Raw genomic sequence first — 24,072 nt, forward strand, 5'->3', positions numbered from 1 at the left:
ACCACCATGGCCGGCCAACAGACACAATTTGGGAAGGCTTCACAGAAAGCAGTTCCAGGGAAGATCCACCTTCCACGTTTAAGGGGCACCATATCTTGTATTGGACACATGTACAACTGTCCTTCAAATAGTAGACTCTGAGTTCCAACATTAGGGCAATTTTTTTACTCCTATGAAGGATTGGCTTTGGGGCTTGCCTGTCATTATGGAGATATGATTAAAATTCTGAAACATTGGCATAGTTGTTTTGTTCTGTTTTTTTCTGTCTCTATTTGAGTGGTGTGTGTGTGTGTGTGTGTGTGTGTGTGTGTGTGTGTGTGAGAGAGAGAGAGAGATAGGGTTACCTAAAGGGTGATGACACCATAAAGAGAAATTGGTTACAGAGTGCTTTGTAGAATGAATATTAACATTAAAGCAAAATACATGAGTCTTTCCAGTTGCACCTGCATTTCACTTCTTGCCAATCTTTAAATTTAACAGATGGAATTTTACTGTGTCAAGAAGCATTGAATGCTGAGCGGGAGCTATGTCATCCAGATACAGATCTCTGCAGATTTGATGCTACAGATGAAGAGTTGAGATGTAAGTGTTAAATTGAGATATTCACTTTTCTGGTATATATGCAATATGTGAGACTCAGAGACCACTCACAGGAAAGTGCACACGCCAACCTTTGTTGCCATTAATGTCCTAGTTTTAGCTGGAGTGTTATTGGGAGGCTGTGGTGGTTTATACTAAATACATCAATTTAAGGCGATGTCATTTTGTGAAACAAACTAAAGCCATTGTGGAATGATATGCAATGTTTCTTCTATAAAATTTCAGTGTGATTATGAATAGTAAATAATTTAAACTAACTAATCTAATCCCATAAAGTAGGTAAGGTAAAATATAAAGCCATTTTAAAAATTGTTGACTGGGTATGGTGGCTCATGCCTGTAATCCCAGCACTTTGGGAGGCCGGGATGAGAGGATTGCTTGAGGCCAAGAGCTCAAAATTAGCCTGGGCAATATAGCAAGATGTCATCTCTACCAAAAAAAAAAAAAAAAAAAATTACCTGAGCATGGTGCCATGCACCTGTGGTCCTAGCTACTTGGGAGGCTGAGGCTGGAAGATTGCTTGAGCCCAGGAGTTTGAGGCTACAGTGGGCTATGATTGCAACACTGCATTTGGCCTGGGTGGCAGAACAAGACCCTGTCTCTTAAAAAAATTAAAACATATTGTGACTGAAGTGGTGACACATACAACAAAAACTAGGAATCCAAAAACTAGGAATCTCCTTTTTTTATGGCAATGGGTCACATTTGAGAGGATATTGTACAGGTGGATCAACTGAGAAATTTTTGCAAAATGGAGTTGCTGGTACACTCTAAGGCTTATTGAATCCCAACTTCCAGATATAAATTAGTGTGTGCTGATGTGTATGTGTGTATATAAGCCTTCTGGTTGATTACAACACATAACTTGGTTAAGCAGCCACTCTAGCAGACTAATAGTCCACCAAGATCTTTTTCTCCCGTTTAGTGTGTCAGGCCTGTGGGTTTGAATTTGACATGTGTGAGTGGACGTCAGAAGCATCTGCTGGCCAAATTTCCTGGATGCGCACAAAAGCGAGAGAGATCCCTGCATTTGAATCCACACCTCAGCAGGATCAAGGAGGTGATGATGAAGGTAGAAAAAAAATAATATCTTTTATGTATTACTTTCAGAATTCTGCTTTATGGTAACTAGTTATAAGACATTACATAGGAGGCCTTGGTGAATATACTGAGTATATTTTATTGAAAATACATTCTGCCATAGGAGCTGAAGGTGAAAATAACAATTATGTTTCCAACAGTGTAAAACAAGAATTATACTAGGTTAACAATATTTTTTAAGTTTTATTATTTCCTTCAGGATTTATTATCGTGTGAACAAAAAGTATTAAAAGGCTTTTTTTTTTTTTTTTTGAGACAGAGTCTCACTCTGTCACCCAGGCTGGAATGCAGTGGTGAGATCTTGGCTCACTGCAACCCCCGCCTCCTGGATTCAAGTGATTCTCCTGTCTCAGCCTCCCAAGTAGCTGGGACTACAGGCACGTGCTACCATGCCTGGTTAATTTTTGAATTCTTAGTAGAGACAGGAATTCACCATGTTGGCCAGACTGGTATCAAACTCCTGACCTCAAGTGATCCACCCACCTTAGCCTCCTGAAGTGCTGAGATTACAGGTGTGAGCCATCATGCCCAGCCAAGTCAGCCAGCTCTTTCTTTCTCTCTTTCTTTCTTTCTCTCTTTCTTTCTTTCTTTCTTTCTCTTTCTTTCTTTCTTTCTTTTTCTTTCTTTCTCTTTCTTTCTTTCTTTTTCTTTCTTTCTTTCTTTCTTTCCTTCCTTCCTTCCTTCCATCCATGCTTCCTTCCTTCCTTCTTTCTTTCTCTCTTTCTTTCAACACTGCTCTGTTGTCAATGAGTTTCTTCCTCTTGCTAACATATTAATTTGTATTTTCTGTTTACTTTTATTCTTTTTGCTTTTTTTTCTTTCTTCCTTTTCTTGGAGGGGTGAGTATTGTTACATTTTTATTTTTATTTTTTTCACTGATCTGGAAGCTTTAATTTATATATCTTATTGTTATGACTGTTCTTAATTTTTAGGGTATATTCTTTATATGAAATTTCTTTAACAAAACCTAAAGTGCTCTAGTACTTCTGCCTTCTTGAACATGAGAAAGACCAAACTATCATTTAATTATTTTTTGGTCCTGAGTTACAATTGAACATTTTAAAGAGTTTTAAAGTCAATATCTTGTTATGATACTTGTAATTATTAAGTTTATATATTTCATTATTTTTCTTACTCACCATTGTTTTTTAGATTTTATGCTTTCCTTCTTGGTTCCCTTATCCCCTTGCAAAGGTTGACTCTTTAATCAATTTTTCTTTTATTTAGAAAAGATCTGTGGTGATGAGCTCCCATAGTACCTGTAAACTTAAAATGTTTTAAAATTGTTCTCACTTCGAAATAATAATTTATCTGGTCATACAATTTTAGAATTTTTTTTTTTAATTTCTAAATACAGGGTGATTTTCCCTCTTTAGCTCCTGATATGTGCTGTAGTGACGGAGAAGTCTGAGTGCATGTAATGGTTTTTAGTTTAATGCAGATTTTAAAAATGTTTCTTTATCTTTGTTATTTGAAAATTTCAGTATGATGAGTGCAGGAATGAGTATATGTTTAATTTTTAATGCTCAGAATGCACATATATCATCACTTGCAGAAATTATGTTATTCTATTCAAGTAATTCTCTCTTACTCCCTCTAATCTTTTCATCTTGAGTTTCTATTAAACCCAACTAATGTTCACACTCCATAACCTGACTCCTCCTTTTTATTTTCTATATAATTTACTCTATTTTGAGTTACATTTCAGGGCTTCTGGTACATGAATTTTCTCTTTGACACTATGGCCAGTCTAGGTTATATTCTGCCTATTGGGCATTTAATTTAAAGTCTTAATTTATTTTTGTTTTAAATGTATACTTGCTAATATTTTCTTATTTATTTCCTAGTGTATCTTAATATGTTTTTAATATAATGTATTAGAATTGCATGAAATTTAATTTCTTTTTTGTACAATTTATAAATGTAATTCGTTTTTGCTGTCTTTAGCATTATATTTATATATTTTACTGTGCAGATTATTATTTTTTATTTTTTTATTTTTTGGGGGTAGCAGTAATATTATTATTATGGTTATTTATTTTATTTAAGTTCCAGGCTACGTGTGCAGGATGTGCAGGTTTGTTACATAAGTAAACATGTGCTGTGGTGGTTGGCTGCACCTGTCAACCCATTACCTAGGTATTAAGACCAGCGTGCATTAGCTATTTATCCCAATGATCTCCCTCCCCTCACCCCTCAACAGGCCCCAGTGTGTGTTGTTCCCCTTCCCTGTGTCTGTGTTCAAGTTGTTCAGCTCCCACATATAAGTGAGAACATGTGGTGCTTGGCTTTCTGTTCCAGCATTAGTTTGCTCAGGATAATGGCTTCCAGCCCCATCCATGCTCCTGCAAAGGACATGATCTCATTTCTTTTTATGGATGCATAGTATTCCATGGTGTATATGTACCACATTTCCTTTATCCAGTCTATCATTGATGGGCATTTGGATTGATTCCATGTCTTTGCTATTGTGAATAGTGTACAGACTATTTTTAAAAAGATTAATAGACTTTACTTTTTAGAATTACTCTTTTCAAACTGCTTTTTGCCTTGCAGGTGCCTTGTAATTTTTTGTTGAAAATCAGACATGATTTACTGTGCAAAAGACATTAATGTAAATAGTGTAAGCTTTTACATTACGTTTATCCAGTTAAGGATCATATTATGCTTAGTATTTGCTGTAGCTGTAAATATGTGAGGCTAAAATTTGGTCTCATGTTCTTGTTTTTGTCTTTCTTGTTGTATTTGGGTTTCCTTAGAGACTTCTTTTTAAATAAATGTCAGAGACGTGCAGCAGTTTCAGTAGCATGAAGAAGCATTTCAGACTTTATTTTTGAAAATGAAGTTGTAAAATTATAGAAATCTCTTTATAAATCTGTGTTGTCATTGTTATTAAGTTCAAGAACAGCTCCAACTGGTTTTAAATATCAGATGGGGAAAAATTTATATACAATATCTTTATGTAAAACAAAATCCATAGGTGACGTTTAAAAGAACTGTAGATATCTCATACCTCTATGTGGCTTGGTAAGAAAGAAGACATTTTAAGTTGTATTTCCTAAAACTATAAAGGATTTTCTACAAAAAGTAAATCAAAAAATCATCCAGAGGGGCAAGAATTCTGGGAAGGATGAAGAGAAATTCTTGATTAAAAAAGGATTGAATTGTGATATTTAAAAGAAAATGACAATAATTTGGTGGTATAGCAATTTGTATATGTAGGTTTCTTTTACAGGAATCTTGAACTTTTACAAAAGAGTGTTATCAAATTTTGATTATAGAAATTAGGAGATTTCTCTACATATTGGAAATGATATATAAAAATGAAAACCTGTTATTTGTAGTTGATGTAATCATTTGAAGACACTCTATCCTTTTAAGTAAAATATTTGTGTTTTAAGTCTGGTTTTGAAAACTTCAGAAATGAGATAGTTTTAGTCAGACAGAAAGAAGCTAATGTTTTCCTAAATTGCTTCTTTTTTCTTTTATCTTTCAGGTTATTATGTATGGGTAGGCGCTAAGCATGCTTTCACTCTTAACCATTTAGACAACAGGGCTTACCTAAATAGCTCTGTGTGTCATTGCCTGGGCAAGAGCTGTCATCTTCAATTCTATTATGCAATGGAAAGCAGTGTCCTGAGAGTAAGACTGTATAATAATAAGGTAAGAAGAAAGTTGCATTTATTTCAAATTCATTGAATCAATGAAGTTTCTAACTCTTGGCAACTTGTGTTTCGATTTCTCAGTTGCGCATAGGCTTTTATTCTTTAACTTGACTTTATTTGGTATACTTTTAAAAAGAATGATTAAGAAACTAGGATAGGGGACACTCTCATGTACAAAAGTTAATGTGATAACTTGCCCAATATTATTTCATAAAGTTTTCAAAATTCATGGAAGTTTATTAAAGAAACTATAGATCTAATAAAAATGGGATAGCTGAGATTCTGTATTGTGAGCTCTGTATTGAAGCTCTGATGTGATCTGTTTTGGACATTACATCTATATATCATTAGAACTATAAATATAATGGTTAAAACTTACTTGTTTGGGTAGCAGTAGACATAATTTTTAAGACTGGTAATTATTGATTAAATATTGAACAATGGCACACTGGGTAGAGTGAGTCCATTCTTCTTCTCTCTCCTTGTCCAATATGCTCAATGAGTTCTAAAGTGTAAAGCTGGGTGAGTACTCCAATTAGTATAACAGATAAAAACAAACTGACAGCTGATTCCATAGTATAGGAAAACACCCTGCTTTTTCTACTCTTACGCACTCAGCACTCCCAATATCTCACTTCTGACACCAGATGCATATTTTTTTTCCAACACAGCAATTCAGTTCTCTAGTGGACACCAACTGAGTGTCGTTTGATTTGCCTCAATTCTGACACTGCTACGTGAAGATAGTACAGATTCCAGTTTGAGGTCTCAGGCCCACAAGACTACCCCTACTTCAGATGTCAATCACAAGCTTCCTATTGTGCCTCTTACCTACCAGCTATAAATTGGAGTTCCCATGACCCCCTTCTTAGGTTTGATAATTTGCTAGGATGGCTCACAGAATTCAGGAAAAGACTTTACTCATGTTACCCATTTATTATTAAAAATGTAGATGAACAACCATATGGAAGAGATGAATAGGGCAAAGTATGTGGGAAGAGGGGTGGTGCTTCTCTTCCATGCATTCCCGGGTGTGCACCCTCTAGGAACCAAAATGCGTTCAGCAATCTAGAAGCTCTCTGAAACCTGTACTTCAGGAATTTGTATAGAGGATTTGTCACATAGGTATGATCATTTATTAGCTCAATCTCCAGCCCCTCTCTTCTTCCCCAAAGAGGTGGGGCTGAAAGTTCCAAGCTTCTAATCATAGCTTGATCTTTCTGGTGATGAGTCCCATAAAATTCTATTAACATCCCTACTGATTAGGAAATTAACAGGTTTTTGGGAACTATCTGCCAGAAACTGGAGATGAATAAATATATTCATAATAAATAATATATAATGTATAATTATATGTAATATAATATATAACAAATAATATATTTATTATTTTATGTATTCAGATTTATATGATTCACATAATTACATCTATATGTATGTGAGATATCTATAGATATATATCTCTACACATCAATATAGATATAAATATATAGATAGATAAATATGGATGTCATATATATATCACATATCTGTAGATATGTGGATGTGATTATATATATATATCTCCCCACACATCCATATACACACATATAGATATATAAAGTAATATACATATGTATATAAATTCTTTTTTAATTGAATGAGATATAATTTTCCTGGCATTCTGGAACTTGTTATGTTTTTGTGTTTTTTGCAATAGTACTTTGTAGTCACTGCCCTGCAATCTATTTAATATATTTCACTCCATTTGGTAAGGTGTGGGGGAAGGAAGAAAAGGGGACAACATCTCCCTATCCTTCCTGCAGCATTACAAACTGTCCATATACGTGGGATCAATTTTACCAAAAAGGAAGAGAGAAAAAATTTAACTGTATCCATGTATGTTCCACCATTCATGCCTCAATATTTCAGTTGCTGTCACCTGTGCTGTTTGAACCAATCCCAGCAAGCCTCCATGCAATCTACAGCATTCTATAATTTCCAACTCCTTCTTCAATAAAGGCATAGTAGAGAAATTCTTGAATAATTTCGATGAGCTTAAATTATAGTTAAAATGGTTAAATTATATATGTGGGCCTATGGTAATGCTTTTCAGATGACAGATAATTAATTATTTCATTAAAATTGAATGAACTTTTAGCCTAAATTTAAGTGGAAATTTGTATTATAATATGGTCTAATCCTGAGGATTATTTTAATCTGCTCTGAAAATGAGTGATGTATTTTAAAAGTTTCAATGCATGTAGAATGGAATTGTGTATTTAATTATGAATGTGAGTATGTACTGTGTATGTAATTATGAATGTGTATATGTATTATGTAATTATGAATGTGTGTATTTAGTATGTATGTAATTATGAATGTATATAGATTGGAATTACTGAAAATGAGCCATGCCATTCTTCTGGTGGCTTTAGAACCATACAAGAAAAGAGTGAAAACAAATTGGCTTCAAGTGTTACATCATATAAAAATGACGTTAGATACCACACATCATTAACTCTATTAATCAGTAATACAGTTATCAAGATTCTGTCTCTCATATTATAAGAAGAGAAGTTAATCATAGGGAAATGATCTAGTGTATTAACCAGAACCAAATGAATGTACATCTTAGAGATTGTTGACTGATGTTTGATTTGTTAGTATCCTGTGAGGTGTCCTGTCTTTTCTGACACTATTTGCTATCCTCTATACATATGTTACTCACTGATGCAAAATCTGCATCAAAGTACATTTAAGTCCCAAGACAATGTTTTATCACACACTTAAAATGACTCCAAACAAACCTATCATTTAAAAAAGTAGCTCTTGATGAAAATGATGATTTATATCTTTCCATGAACAGAATGCTGTTGTATGTTGCGAACATCTATTACTCTATAAATGTGAGGAGGTAAACCAAGAAATATCTAGCAAGAATGCTGAAGGTTGTTTTCTTTATTTCCAGAGGACATTAGAACTTGAGAAGTGAAAAACTCAGGTGAAGGCAAGTTGTTAAATAAAGAGTTCACTCTTTAGAATCAGCTCAAGTGTGTAGCAATTCTAGTTTGTACCATCTAACCATTCTTGGGTTAGATCTGCGTCCATGATCTATAAAATAATACTCATAGCAACAGACCACTTTTGTTCTGTGTAGGGTTTCCATGTAATTATTTACCAAGAAATTTACATGTAATTTTTCTTTACAACCAAATTTACTTGTAATTCTTTACCAAATTACATGGTCTTATTCCTAGATGTGATCAAAAGTAGTGAAACTCAACAACATTGACTTTGGTACCCTTGATTTCTTCACTGGAAGAGAAAAGCATAGACTGGCATCTCTAAGAGATAGAGTGTTAATAAATATGTTAAATATTTTTCTTGAAAGGTAAATCGGCATTATTGATCCTGGACCGGCGGAGCAAAGATATATTTTTAAAAAAAATATTTACTGATTTTAAGATAAAAGTAGAACATCACTTGAAAAGCTTTGCTGAGTTGGAGATTTCTTTTTTACATTAACACCTGTGAAAAGTAACTAGAAAGTGGAAGAGTAAGAACAGAAATAAAATGAAACCTGATTTCACTAAGAATAAATTCTTTTTACAAAACATTGCTAGTGCCATCAGACTGGAAAATGTATAGAAAAATATAGATCTCATTCACTGTGTACTATGAACTTGGCTTATGAAAAACTATTTAAGTTTGGAAAGAACACTGCTCACTTTTCAAAAATGTAAGTGCACCCACCTTCAGGGGGAGCAGAGGGGAATCAATTAGTCACTGTGAAAAAAGAGCACAATAGCTCTAAATTATTTTCATAAAATGAAAACGGGGGAAAGTGGTGAATGCAATTTGCCAAGAGGTGTCACTAAAAGCATCTGTGTAGGGTGTAAGTGTTTTGATGCTAAATAACTGAAGATGTGTAAGAAATAAGCAGAAGAAAAATTAGTTGCTTGTCTCAACTTTTTATAACTCCAGTTCATCCTGATCCGCCATGAAAGCTATCAGCCGAAAATATGTCCACCCCATGTGCTTCATTGTCTTGTGGAAATCTTCACAGTTGATATGAATAAGTAATGAAGCAAATTGTAATGGATTTAGACTATCTTCTGAAATATTTAGGTCTTGGAAATTTGGAGTAGGCATCTGAGGGTGCAGGACTAAGTTGAAAGTAGATTCATTTTTAGAAAATCTTGGGCATGCATAAAATATGTGAGGCTGAGTGAGGACACAAATATTGATATCACTTATCATTTGGATTAAAACAAGATGTTGCCTTTCAGGGCCGTTTTCTATCTCATGCTAGAAAGTGGGACAGAGCCAGGCTCAGAGCTCAACCTGAGACATAATTATGTCAATCTTCACATTTTTACCATATTGTTACCTAAAAATTCATGCATTCTATATGTAAACATTATGAACAATTTGGTCTATTTTTGGGAAGAAATGTGAATTTGAATGTCTAATAAAATGTAAATAAAAATAAGATTTCAGAGCATAAAAGCATCAACATAAATCATAAAAACCAATGCCATACATGCCGTAGACAAAATTTTGAGTACCTTATAGACTTTTTTATTTTATTTAGTTTTTTTGAGATGGATTCATGCTCTGTCGCCCAGGCTGGAATGTAGTGGTGGCATCTTGGCTCACTGCAACCTGCGCCTCCCAGGTTCAAGTTATTCTCCTGCCTCAGCCTCCTGAGTAGCTGGGATTACAGGCACCCACCACCACGCCTGGCTAATTTTTGTATTTTTAGTAGAGATGGAGTTTCACCATAGACTTTTATTGAGCTTCTTACATTCAATATATGTTTTGAATGCAGTAAAGGCTTGTTACTACACTCATAGCATGTAGTAACAATTTTACATAGATTTTGCAATCTGAAAAATGATCATTGTACAGGTACATAACATAGATTTCTCTAAAAGATGTAAATAGGCCTTTGATAGAATGACCAAATTAAGAATATAATTTTCAGAATGTAACTGTATTGTTTGGAACTTGGACCAAATGTTTCCACAGGAAAAAATATTTAGTACAAATTGAAATTGTGCAGAAAATGCATCTGACAACATTTGTAACCTTTATATTGTTTGCCTGTAATCTTTTTCTTTTCTAGTATCATGACAATATTACAAAATGTAATAATGTTATTGAGATCAACATTTAAATTGCTGATCTTATTAACTGTTATTTAGAATTTTATTTTTGAAACACAGTACTGTTTTTTTAAAAGATTTCATCCAAATTTTTGTTCCATCCTAATACTGTTTATCTACAAAAAGCAGCTTTACTACATAAACATGCTTCATTTTCTTATTTTTTAATGATATTCAGCTTTTTCAATTTGACTACCAAGACTTTAGATTTCCTAGTACTTTATATCATACAGGTAAGGTAATACCTACTACAATGTAATTAAAAGAGCATGTATGTAAATGTGAAGATTAGAATATGGGTAATGAGTGATGTCTTTCTCTTCAAATCAAAGGAAGAAGAAATATTTTGGACATACAACATATCAACTCACAGCCAATGGGGGAAAGCAGATGTGTTAATACCAGAAGATCTGAAGACATTTAAGGTATGAAAGAAAAAAAAAGTATTTTTTTATCATGGTTTAAGTTTTAGCTTTGCAGCAATAAATTGATCATGCACTGCTAAAGTTAAATTAGCATTTAAGTTAGGGATGCGTGCTTGTATATTTGGGGAGAGTGATTGCTTACTTTTTAAATTGTACCTTTTCCTTCTGAGACCAAATTTCCCATGGCGGGCGAAATAGAGTGTATCCACTCTTGTTCACAGCTTCCTCATTCTCCACAGCCTTCCTTTCTTGCTCCCCAGCACCATGCTTTGCCCCAGGGAAACAAATTGCATTATGAAGTAGGTAAATAGTAAACTGGTATTGAAACTTAGTAGAGTATAGGCAAATGTTTTGAATGCAATAATTCATATCTTTATAACACATGGAAAGCTCTATGTACACCAAGAAACATAAGAAACATACATAGGCTCAATAGGAATGCTGTCTCTTAAAAAATTAAATTGATATTTTGTGTTGTATTAGGTTGGTGCAAATGTAATTGCAGCTTTTGCCATTGTGGCTTTTGCCATTGCTTTTAATGGCCAAAACCTCAATTATTTTTGCACCAACATGATATATGGAATGCGTAAGTTTATTTATGCTGGAGTGTGAGTATAAAATGATGATACTGATTATATGTGTGGGTTATGAAGCCAATTTCATTTCTTTATAGTGATATTCCATTTATACATCCTATCACAGCCTATTGAGTTAACATTTTGACACTATTTAATTTTCATAGGCTGATATCTGTTTTTATAACTTCTCAGGTACTAAACAAGTTTCTTTTTTTATAAACTGAAGGTTAAATTTTGTTTTAACTCAAAGATAAAACGAAGTAAAATGTAAAGAAAATGAATTTGAGAGTTATTCCAGGTTCTCAAGTGGATATGTAATGTAATTAGCTGTTCAATAATTATAGGCCTTTGAGATCTAAGTTTAAAACCATCAATTTTTGAACCTCAAATTGATATCATTTCTGCATTTCTGATCTCTTGCTGCTATGAAAATATACAGCTATACATTAATAATTTTTACATGTATGATATTCATTATGGGAAAAGTATGTAGCATCATACAAAGTTTTCTTATTGTTGGATATGATTTAAATTTAATATTATTTTCTAAACCAAATTATTAGACATATTTGCAAACTGAAAATCTGACCTTAAGTAATTATTAATGAACAAATATATATCCCTCGTATTTTGTTGTTTGAAATGGAGTCTTGCTCTGTCACCCAGGCTGGAGTGCAGTGATGGGATTTTGTCTCACTGCAGCTTCCACCTCCTGGTCTCAAGCAATTCTCTTGCGTTAGCCTCCCAAGCAGCTGGGACTACAGGCATGTGCCACCATGCCCAGCTAATTTTTTGTATTTTTAGTAGAGATGGGTTTTATCATATTGGCCAGGCTGGTCTCGAATTCCTGACCTCAAGTGATCCACCTCCTTGGCCTCACAAAGTGCTGGGATTACAGGTGTGAGTCACTGCACCTGACCTATCCCTCGTGTTTTGAAAAGAAAATCTATTCAGAAACTTTAAGCTGGATGAAACTGAAGGAAGTCAATTTTAATTCTTAGTATCTGGCTGGAATTTTAACCACATTTAGTGCTGTTTAATAGAACTTTCTGCCTAATGGAAATGCTTTATATCTGATGTCCAGTATGGTAGCCACTCATCACATGAGGCTATTGAACAATTGAAATTTGGCTACCATAACTGAGGGAACTAAATTTTATTTTATTTTCATTAATTTGAATTGAAATAGTCCTCTGTAGCTCATGGCTAATGTTCTGGACAGCAAATAATTAGTTATCTGGGATACAGTCAGCTATTTATACTTCTGCACTTTTGGTGTTAAGTAATAATTGCTCTTGGTAGAAACTCAATGAATGCTAATACTTTGACATTATCTTACACTTGACCAGCAATGTGCGGTTGTTTCATTTGCTAATATTGCTTATCTCCAGAAAAGCTAGCAATTCAATTGGTGACAACAAAATTTATTTACTTTAATTGACACTTCTTTTCTCATTAAAGAAGTTACTCTTTTATGTAAGTTGAATAGAGTTTTATGTTTATTCCCTTACATTTTTTTATTCCTATATTGTGTCTGTTTCCGTTTGCCTGATATTTTTCTTCATGTATTCAAATACTAATTTCACTAGTTAAAAAATAAGTCAGATGCAGTTACAGCTCTTGTTCTATAAGTAATGACAATACTTCTTATTTTCCTTGAAAATGAAAGAAAGAGAGCTGTAAAGATAATGACCAAGTAACAAGTTTGCAGTCAAGGACATTTTTGATAGTTAAGTGGGATGCTTGTGTTTTGCCTGATCCTGGGAGGTTTCTCTGAGCCTTTAGTGGAGCAAATGTTTCCATCAGTTTTTTTTTTTTTTTTAATACTTTAAGTTTTAGGGCACATGTGCACAACGTGCAGGTTTGTTACATCAGTCGTATGAGCATGGGTTGACCTTATCAAACAGGAACTTTGTTATATATTGCCTTGGTTGCTTTAAACACTTTTTCTCAATAACTACTTTGTCTTTATCAACCTTCTTTAGTTTTTTGTCTTATTAAGGAGATTGCAAACTCATAAATTAATCTTTTTCTTCCTAAAGATTATTTTTGAAGGGACTCTTTAGAGCCAGAGAAGTTTTATTGCCCTTGATCACCTCTGGGTCTATGCCTGTGGACAGACCCAATCCAGAAAGCTTTGCTCTGAAGACGAATTCCCTTGCACTAGTGGCCAGTGCATCGCCAAAGAATCTGTCTGTGACTCTCGGCAGGACTGCTCCGATGAGAGTGATGAAGACCCAGCAACTTGCTGTAAGTGAGTGAATGGCTTACTAGTTAACATGCTCTAATTCAAGACTGTTAGTTGGATTTAAAACAGTCTTTGTTTCTATCAAGGCAAAGGTAAGTCATATGTATGAAATGTGATAAATATGCATTATTGCTCTGAAACTATTAGTACTATGCCTTCAGGGATCTCTATTTTAACTTAATGTTTTGGTGCTTGTTGCAAAGTCTGCAACATCTCTCAATTTATTCTACAAATGAATAGTTGTGATTATTGTTGGCTGGGTGTGCGAATGTGTGTGCTTTGATTAAAGAGAAGATGGGTGGTAGAAGGAAACTTTTTGTACCTTTGCCTTGGAGGCATATAGTATGGGTTGCTAACTTTTATTGTGTATGCTTTTTTCCTCTCTAGTCAATCATCTTGGAAGCTGTAGCTGGGAGGGATGAGTAGGAGGAGGGTGGCCCTTCCTCCAGGGCAGCTAACATGATTGTAGAAATCACTTCAGCCATCATGGCTGCCCTGGAGGAAGGGCCGCTCTCCTCTTACTTGCCTAGAAAACACTTCAGCCAACCGGGTGCAATGGCTCACACCTGTAATCACAGCACTCTGGGAGTCCGAGGCAGGCAGATCACGAGGTCAGGAGTTCAAGACCAGCCTGGCCAACATAGTGAAACCCCCGTCTCTACTAAAAATACAAAAAATTAGCCAGGCGTGGTGTTGGGCACCTGTAATCACAGCTACTTGGGAGGCTGAGGTAGGAAAACTGCCTGAACATGGGAGGTGGAGGTTGCCGTGAGCTGAGATCACGCCATTGCACTCCAGCCCAGGCGACAGTGTGAGACTCCGTCTGGAAAAAAAAAAAAAAAAAAAAAAAAAAGAAATCACTTCAGCCATGACTGGCGTTTGGGAGGGCCAAAGTGCCCCAACACCTTTCTTTCAGGCCTTTTCTGAAGAGTCTTTGATAGAAGTGATGACAAGAGATCCCATTGCTATTCAAGCATAGTCATAGTTCAACAAAAATATAATTTAATTTACAATCCACAGGATGATTCTCATATGAGGTAACTTAGCAACTGAGATCCCTGTGTCTCTTTAGAAAACATGAATTCCAAGGATATGAATCCAATTTCTGTATCACAAACAGGTGGTTTTTAAAAGATATTAAAAATTTGACGTTTATTTTACTGCAGTGTCTTATTTTAGTGAGATGTTTTGTTGGGCAGAGGTGAAAATATTGTAATAAGATAAATGCCACCTTTTAAGTGAAAAGCTCTGTATAATTGGTTTCTCTTGGGAAGCTTGGATTTTATTAAGAGCAATGCGGAGGGACACAGGAGAGAGGAGATGAGAAAGTAAGGCTAAAATCCCCTTCTGCCATGTTCATCAACAGCAATCCAGTTAATACTTCAGACTCCTAGCTTTAAACCAAGTAATCGGCTAACCAGTGTGAGCTCAACGGAGCTTTTGGGCTGCTCTCTTCTTTTGTTCAAAACAAGCGATGTAAGAGCAATTTATTTACTCCAATGTATGTGAAGTTTCTTTCTATGTTTTATTTAAATTTTTTACAGACAATTTGCTTCATTTCTGTTGGGGAAATATTTCTTTCTAACAGTTTCTATAATTCTTAATGTCAATAACTGAAGGAAAATATATTTCCTTTCTTTCCACGTATATAATTTTTTTTTTTTTTGAGACAGAGTCTTGCTCTGTCACCCAGGCTGGAGTGCAATGGCATGATCTCGGCTCACTACAACCTCCACTTCCCGGGTTCAAGTGATTCTCCTGTCTCAGCCTCCAGAGTAGCTGGGATTACAAGCATGTGCCACCACACCCACATAATTTTTGTATTTTTAGTAATGACAGGTTTCATCATGTTGGCCAGGCTGGTCTTGAACTCCTGATCTCAGGTGATCCACCGGCCTCAGCCTCCCAAAGTGCTGGGATTACAGGCATGAGGCACTGCACCTGGGCACTTGTATATTTGGAAGCTTAGCTTTTTCCCCTCCATTATTTTCCCCGTAGTAAATCATACTTTATGTTCACCTTTAAAAAATTGTTTAGCATTTGATTTCCAACATATTTTCTCATTTATTGAAGTTTCATTGATTATGTATATGACATTTTTCCAGTTCAGTAGCTCTTGATGCCATATTCTGCTATTTTCTTTGGGTGAATGCAGGAATGAGTAATTGTGTTTCTCAACAAAAACAGTGTTACTTATTAGTCTTTTAAGTTTTTAAATAGTGTAACCTCATTTGTCCAAAGAAAACCTGTCATGTTTGCATGATTGAGATTGACTTGATATAGGGAATATGTCATAAAAATGTAGCCATATTGCATACAGTATATATGTGTATTCATGTATTTTGATACCAAAATGAGTGTTTCATGTAAATATATATACAATTATTTATGCTGTGAAATTATATAGATTTGGATTATTAGAATTGATATAAATTTACACTATTTGCTGCACTAAAGTATTTAATATATTTTTGCATATAGACACGTGCATATGTATATTCTTACAAAATAAAAGAGGCTTTCCTTTGAAATTTAAATCCATATTGAAACATTTTACACATACGAAAACGTTTGTGTTTTACAAATTTGAATTTGTAATATCAAGTTTTTTTCATAAACGATTCTTCCATGTTCATGAAGCACAAGAAAAATATCTTTATATATTTTTTTATTGCACTTTAGAATGAATCTCTAGGAGGGTATAGCTTGTGCAGGCAGTTTGAATAGCACCAGGAATACTTACCAAATTCTGGAGAATGAGTAAATATGAACTCGTGAGGATTGTCAGTTGGTATTCCACAGCCAGTGTGCTTTTCCCCAAAGGCAGACTCACTCAGGTCTTCTCTCATTATCAAGTTGCTCTTACTTTTAGGTATTATTTTAATATATGGCATAACATAGCCTCCAGACCGGTGGCTTTTCAAAATCAGTTAATAAAAATGGCCTGTGTGTTTTGCTGCAACAGCAGACTCCATGGACCAGAGCATCAGCATTACCTGGGAACTTAGTGGAAATGCAGAACCTCAGGCCCTGGCCCAGCCTTACGGAACCAAAAGCTACATGGAACAAGGTCCCAGGTGATTTGTCTGCATATGAAACTTTGAGAACCACTCTACCAAAGAGGCTTCAGGAAGGAAGACAGCTAGGGGAAGAAACAGATGGCATCTAAAAAAATTGATAAAAACTAAAGGCAAACAAGTCGGAGTTCTCTCAGGGTAGAAGCAAAAACCCTCTTTACTTTGCTAGTCCTTAAGAGCATCAATATTAATAAAATATTTATAATGTGTATTTGTAATGTATATTAACACAATATTTATAATATAATCCTGTTAGAATCTAATATATTCTCATTAAATGAAATATTCCCCATTCATTTCCCATACATAGCTTTCTTTCTTATTTCACAGAGAGCTGATTAACTTCTGGAGGATTCATAAAATATTTTACTTTTCATGATCCAGAATTTTTCCCAGCTGCACAATGAAATTCTTTCTTGTCTGCTCATATGCTGTAGTGGTTAAATATGCAAGAGAAAGCTTTGTCATCATCTTAAAATATTACTTTAACTGATGAACTCTGAGTAAAATTTCTCTAAAACCAAACAATAGATTTTTGATGTTTATTAACATAATCCTGTATTAAATGAGGGCAGTTAAGATTAAAATATATCTGCACCCTCATGTTCATTGCAGCATTATTCAAAATATCCAGCCAAAACAACTGAAGTCTCTGAGAATGGATCAAACAAGTGGTGTGTGTGTGTGTGTGTGTGTGTGTATAAAATGTATATGTGTTCACAATGAAATATTATTCAGCAATAATGAAGAAAAAACTTGCTATTTGTTACAATGATGAGCCTGGAGGGGATTATGCAAAATGAAATAACCCAGACAGAGAAAGACAAATACAGCACGATCTCACTTATACATGGAACCTAAAAAAGTTGAATTTGTAGAAACAGAGAGTAGAATGGCAGTTGTCCAGGGCTGAGGCCTGGCCGAAATGGGGAGGTGTTGGTCAAAAGACACAAATTTTCACTTACAAGATAAATAAGTTCTGGGAGTCTAGTGTACAGCCTGGTGACTGTAGTTAATAACACTGTATTGTACACTTGAAATTTGCTGAGAGTAGATCTGAAATGTTCTGATCACACACACAAAAGGTAACTATATGATGAAATGATGCTAATTAGCTTTACTGTGGTAATCTTTTCTCTATGTATATGTATATCAAAACATTACATTGCATACCTTAGTTACAATTTTGTTTGTCACTTATACATCAATAAAGCTTAAAAAATTAATACATATATATGCAATATGTTTTAAAAATCTCTATCAAAATAATTAAAATACAACATGCCAAACATGTCCAAAGATACACATTGGATCCCTGAACAGTTTATACATGAAATAGATCTAATTTTCAGACACATGCTACAACATGGATGAACCTTGAAATAAGCCAGAGACAAAAGGACACGTATTGTTTGGTCTCAGTTATATGAAGTACCTAAAGTAGGCAAACTCATAGAGACAGATAGTAAAATGGTGGTTGCCAGGGTTTGAGGGGAGGGGATATGGAAAGTATTGCTTAATGGGGGTGGAGATTCAGTTTGGGAATGAAAAAGTTCTGGAGATGGATGGTGGTAATGGTTGTACAACAATGGGAATGTACCTAATACCATAGAAGCTTACATTAAAAATTGTTAAAATGTTACATTTATGTCATGTATATTTTACCACAATAAAATACACATTTGTATTTATATATAAAATTTCAATAACTCATATAGGAAAAAAATATATATATATAGAATCTACTTCACTGTGTTCCAAAAAAGTTGGAATGATAGTTATATCTTCAAATCAAAATAGCTCAGGAAATTCCATGAAAAAGGGGTTTTTTAAATTATAGGACTTTAAAAACAATTTTAAATGCTAATATGAATTGTGTACCTTCACAGGGGACGTTGGTATAATAGTCAAATGAAAGAAATTTAAACCAAGGACCTTGTATGATGCATTAATTTTCACTGTGATATTGTCTCCAGATGTCTTTCATGTAAAATAAAATGTTGGGCTGGGTGTGGTGGCTCACGCCTGTAATCCCAGCATTTTGGGAGGCTGAGGCGGGTGGATCACGAGGTCAGGAGATCGAGACCATCCTTGCTAACACAGTGAAACCCCATCTCTACTAAAAATATAAAAAATTAGCCGGGCGTTGTGGTGGGCGCCTGTAGTCCCAGCTACTCGGGAGGCTGAGGCAGGAGAATGGCGTGAACCCGGGAGGTGGAGCTTGCAGTGAGCCAAGATTGCACCACTGCACTCCAGCCTGGGCCTCAGAGCGAGACTCTGCCTTAAAAAAAAAAAAAAAAAAAAAAAAAAAAAAAGACAAAAGATAACACCAGCTCAGTTCCGAATATCTAATTTACCTGCAATTCCAAAATGGCTAGGTATTTTTTTTTTGAGAAAGTGTTAGGATAGAATAATAAAATGCATACTGAGATGCTGACCTCAAGTTATTTGTGTGTCCAGAATTAATTTAAACTTCCCCCTTCCCAGTGGATTTTTTTCATTTAAACTACCATCTCAGCAGGTTTATACTGGGCAAGCAAATTAGTTACTCCCTGAAAAGCTTTGGAGTTCCACCTTGCATCATTAAATAAAATGGAGATGGCCAACCAGAATGACATGTACCAGACTTACAGATGGAAGCATGTGGAAGGGTCATGCCTCACAGAGCACCTGAGATATTGTGTGTGACTAGATAAAGGAAAGCTATTCCGATCATTAGAGAATATTCACTACCAAGCAGAATAATTTTGCAGGCCTCCTAAGATGATTAGCTAGCGTAGAGCAGTGTTTGCCTGCATGCTCTTCATTTCTCCTCACCTGTTTTCTCTTCTACGTGTAACAGCAAAGCATCTCGCCTGTGACTTTGAGTCGGGTTTCTGCGGTTGGGAGCCATTTCTCACAGAAGATTCACACTGGAAGCTGATGAAAGGATTGAATAATGGAGAGCACCACTTTCCTGCAGCTGATCACACAGCAAACATAAATCATGGTAGGACATTTTCCTCTTTAAAAAAAAATAGTTTTCTTTCTTGCATGTTGTGGAATGATGATACTGTGTATTTTCATTTCTATTCTGTAGACTGTATACATGGAACTCTGGTTTGTCTTGCTTTAAAACCTCCTGACCAAGTTAATAATTGGCGGGTAATTGAATTCCCTGAAAGGAGCATTGTTGTAATCACCAACATGTTTGTTGTTGCAATTTTTATAAGTTGGGTTAAAGGCATAAAGAGGTGGAAAAGTTTTCTGATCATTTTCTCAAGTTGCCCAGAATCAAGTACAGTAGGCTTGCCTTCTTTTTAGAGCAATCCAATTTTTTCAAAACAGGAAGAAAAATAGTCTAATCTTGTTTCTGGGAACTGAGAACAGAGATTTAGCACTATCTGTGAAATAAATTTACAAATACTTGAATGCAATTTAATCAGTCTTCGGGCTTCTTTATAATAAACAGTCTTATTCTTCCACATATATATTTTTAACCATCATTCCAGTGTTTACATATCATCTTAAAATAGAGGAACCATAACTACCTGTGGTATTCCAATAAGTGTCTGTGAAACTCCAATAAAACAGAAAGGGTTTGTTCTCTTTTCTCTTTTGTTTTGTTCACATTTATCATCGGATGTCATTCCCCATATACGTTAGCATCGTGTTAACTTTACTTTTTAAATGTATATGTTTTAAGTAAAGAGTGTCTCGCCATGTTGCCCAGGTTGATCTCAAACTCCTGGCCTCAAGCAATCCTCTCACCTCAGCCTCCCAAAAGTGCTGGGATTACAAGAGGGAGCCACCACACCTGGCAAACCTTACAATAGCACAACTGTACTTGTACTATAGATCATCTTTCAACCTCATTGAACATTATCCTATTTGTTTCTTCTTTCAGACTTCCAAAGAATTATACCAAAAATAAGTATTGATCATATTTTTAATTACAGCCATTGGAAATTGGGGTTGGTGGTAGTGGGTGAGGGTGCTAGGGGATGGGGTGGGAAAATTCAACCATCCATCTGTTGGCTACAGCCATAAACCTAGTTAATTGTTTAACAGTGTGGTAAGTTCTTAATTTTTGCTTTTGTGCCATGACTCATTTCTTTAACATTTTGTAGCAGACAAAGTTAAGTTTAAAGTTTAAAATAGAAAGGGGACTATAAATCATTGGAACTATGTATTAACAACACATTTTCTCTAAACTCATATAATATTTTACTTCTTTTTCTCTGTTCAAGCCAATTATTAAATACATAGCATAGATGATACCTGGATGCACAAAGATGGATGCCACGATCCCTGCCTTTGAGGTGGTCTCAGTCTAGTAGCTTAAGTAGATAAGCAAGGAATTGCAATCGGTTATGAAGGATGCTTTAAGAGGGATGGAAGGTGATTCAGATGGATTCGAGATGCCTTGTTGAAGGAGATGACTCCTGAACTGAGCACTGAAGGGAAATGAAAAGTAGTCAGGAAGCCAGAAGTAAGGAATTACTGAGAGAAGACGGAACCAAAGAGAGGTGGGAGGGATCATGTCCTAATTGGAGGGAAGAATCCCCAAAGAGGGCAGAAAGATGGGAGTAGTTAGGGATGAAAGACGTGTGTGATTGGACAGGGAGAAGAGAACTGATGAAACAGGAGAGGAAGGAAGGGGACTCTAGAGAGTGCTGAGGAATTGGAAATGTGTCTGCAGGATGATGGTGACGCAGGTAGTCATGTTAAAGCATGTGACCAATCAAATTTGCTCTAAAGGGCTGTTCTGTCTGAGATGAGGAGAATGGAGAGGGTGAAAGGCTGGAGTCAAAAAAACATGGATGTGCTGAAGAAATATCAGTGAGAGATGATGAAGGCCTAAGCCAAGGCAGTGATTCTCAAAGGGAAGCTGTGCGGGCAGTGTGTCATGGTGGTCTGATGTGAGCATACCATAACCAGTTAGGGAAGAGCACGGGCTGCCCAGGGTTCCGACACGATGTTGACACTGCACCCATGTCTAAATATTAGGGTGCTTCAGTTTTATTAGATAGAAAATAGAGAAAAGAAAAGTAGCTTCCCTGTGGAGTTGTCATGAGGATTAAATGAAATAACACCTGTGAAGGTTTTTCCATGTAGTAAGAGCTCCATAAACATTAATAGATATTTGTTGTCCATTCTAATAAGAAGACTAGGAAAAACACCAGATAAGACAATTAGAAAATATGTTTGTAATTCACCTTTAGTCTTTTGCCATCTTATAATTACTACATAACTATGATTTGCATTAAAAAGATTCTAATAGAGCCCCTGTGTTAGATGTTGAAAGACCCATTCTTTTCCGGTGAGTTGAAGAATAGTGAAAGATAACAATATGACTGATAAAACTAGGGGCAGCTGGTCTCACCCAGAGTGTGAGGGACAAAAACGCAGTCTTTCTCATTTTAGAAAGGGTCAATTAAAAAAAAATATATATATATATATATATCTGGATCACGGAGTCAACATCTCCTTACCCATGATTGCCATGATCAAACCTTAAAGAGAATCAGTAGTGGTTTTAAATTGCAAGTGAGGAGGAGAATTAAAAAAAATGAAAAAGGACCAGGAAGGGAAAGGAAAGTGAAATGGAAATTTCTGGTAGAGTCAGAGGCAGCCTAATAGTTCCGATATCTAAGAAAGTGGAGTTCTAGTTCATTTTGTTCTTACAGCCTTAAACATATAGATTGCAGCTTTTAAATCTGTCTATCTGTCTATCTATCTATCTATCTATCTATCTATCTATCTATCTATCTAACTAGCTCAGACAGAGTCTCACTTAGTTGCTCAGGCTGGAGTGCAGTGGTGTGATCCATGCTCACTGCAAACTCCACCTCCCAGGTTCAAGCAGTTCTCCTGCCTTTTCCTCCCAAGTAGCTGGGACTACAGGTGCACACCACCACGCCCAGCTGGTTTTTTGTTTTTGTATTTTTAGTAGAGCCAGAGGTTTCACCGTGTTGACCAGGCTGGATATGTTGATATTATGTCGTTTTTGTGTGTGTGTGTGTAATTAAGCCTCGAATTTCCTTCCTGCCTTTTTTGCTTCATTTCTACCTTCCTATTCCTACTCTGTTAAATTTCCATCGAAATAGGCAACTCATGTTAATTATGTTCCACTTTTATCTATGTTCATATAGTCACACACAGATATATATATAGTAGATACATACATATTCAAAATTATATGTGTTTCTGTGATTGTTTGTTTTTTAAGAAATATATTATCTTGTAACTATTGTCCCTATCTTCTTACTAAAGATAGCTTATGGCAGTTGCTCCAAGTCATCAAATACTATCTATTTTTTTTCATTTTTTATGATAAAGTATTGGTTAAATGTAAACTTCAACCATTTTAGTGTACAGTTCACTGAGTTCTGACATACATACACAATTGTGTAACCATCACAAAAATGAAGATATAAAACAATTCTATTCCTGCCCAACACATTGTTCTGTGCCATTATGTACTCAATAATTCTCCCACCTCCCACCACTGACACCAATGATCTGATTTCTAGCCCTAGTGTATGCCTGTTCCAGAATGTCTTGAAAATGGAATCATATCATATGTAGCATTTTGATTCTGCCTTCTTTCAATTAGCATAAAGGACTTGAGACTCATCCATGTCGCTGGCTTCAGTCACAATTCCTTCCTTTTTCACTGCTGAATCGTTGGGTCCATTGTGTGGATGAGCCACACTTCATTTATCCACTAACCAACTGAAGGACACTTAGATTGTTTCCAAATATTGTCAAATATGAGTAAAAACACCATTAAATTTGCATACGTGTTTTTGTCTGGACATAAGTGTTTATTTGGTTTGAGTTCTCTATCCAATGCCTATGTCTGTTTTTGTTTTTGTTTTCGTTTTTGTTTTTGCACTGTGGTTGGTGAGAGAACTCTACCATTCCTGACTTTCTGTGACCTTCGGGAAATGTTCCAGCTATTCATTTCAGGTGTTTTTACCCCCAGACTCAGGTAGTTTTCTCCAATCCATGCACACGATCGGTCCTTACATGGCAATTTAGGGGGGACTGTCTGCAGATCTCGGGAGCTTGCTGTCTTTTCAAAGCTCCAGTACCTGAAAGGGGCAGCTGGCACTCTGTCTTATGAATTCTACCCATGTGGGTCTCCCCAAAGCACCGACTCTATCTGTTTCAACTTGAGGAGACTACCACACTCCTGTGTTTCCCCTCTGCACAGGCACCTGGAAACTCTGTCTAGGCAGTA

General features: G+C 35.5%; 1 protein-coding gene and 1 long non-coding RNA gene across 3 annotated transcripts in view; both read left to right on the top strand.

The window, feature by feature from the left end:
- Positions 1–447: 447 nt before the first annotated feature.
- LOC129137368 (uncharacterized) lies at positions 448–5,250 on the top strand. The gene is made up of 3 exons (XR_008539864.2): positions 448–582; positions 1,526–1,672; positions 5,198–5,250. It is a non-coding gene; the product is annotated as an uncharacterized LOC129137368 (long non-coding RNA).
- Positions 5,251–5,261: 11 nt separating this feature from the next.
- LOC129137369 (MAM and LDL-receptor class A domain-containing protein 1-like) overlaps positions 5,262–24,072 on the top strand; it is a 42,076-nt gene continuing 23,265 nt past the window's right edge. Inside the window, exons 1-5 of one of the 2 annotated variants that reach the window (XM_054668572.1) lie at positions 5,262–5,364; positions 10,849–10,941; positions 13,562–13,769; positions 16,733–16,844; positions 19,687–19,833. In XM_054668572.1, coding sequence (XP_054524547.1) covers positions 13,626–13,769; positions 16,733–16,844; positions 19,687–19,833 — 403 coding nt within the window. In that variant the 5' untranslated portion in view covers positions 5,262–5,364; positions 10,849–10,941; positions 13,562–13,625. Of the gene's footprint in view, positions 5,365–10,848; positions 10,942–13,431; positions 13,770–16,732; positions 16,845–19,686; positions 19,834–24,072 lie in introns of those variants that run through there. The other variant, XM_054668573.2, reaches the window with a different exon arrangement.

Source organism: Pan troglodytes, chromosome 18, assembly GCF_028858775.2.
Source record: "Pan troglodytes isolate AG18354 chromosome 18, NHGRI_mPanTro3-v2.0_pri, whole genome shotgun sequence".
Classification (NCBI taxonomy): Eukaryota; Metazoa; Chordata; class Mammalia; order Primates; family Hominidae; genus Pan; species Pan troglodytes.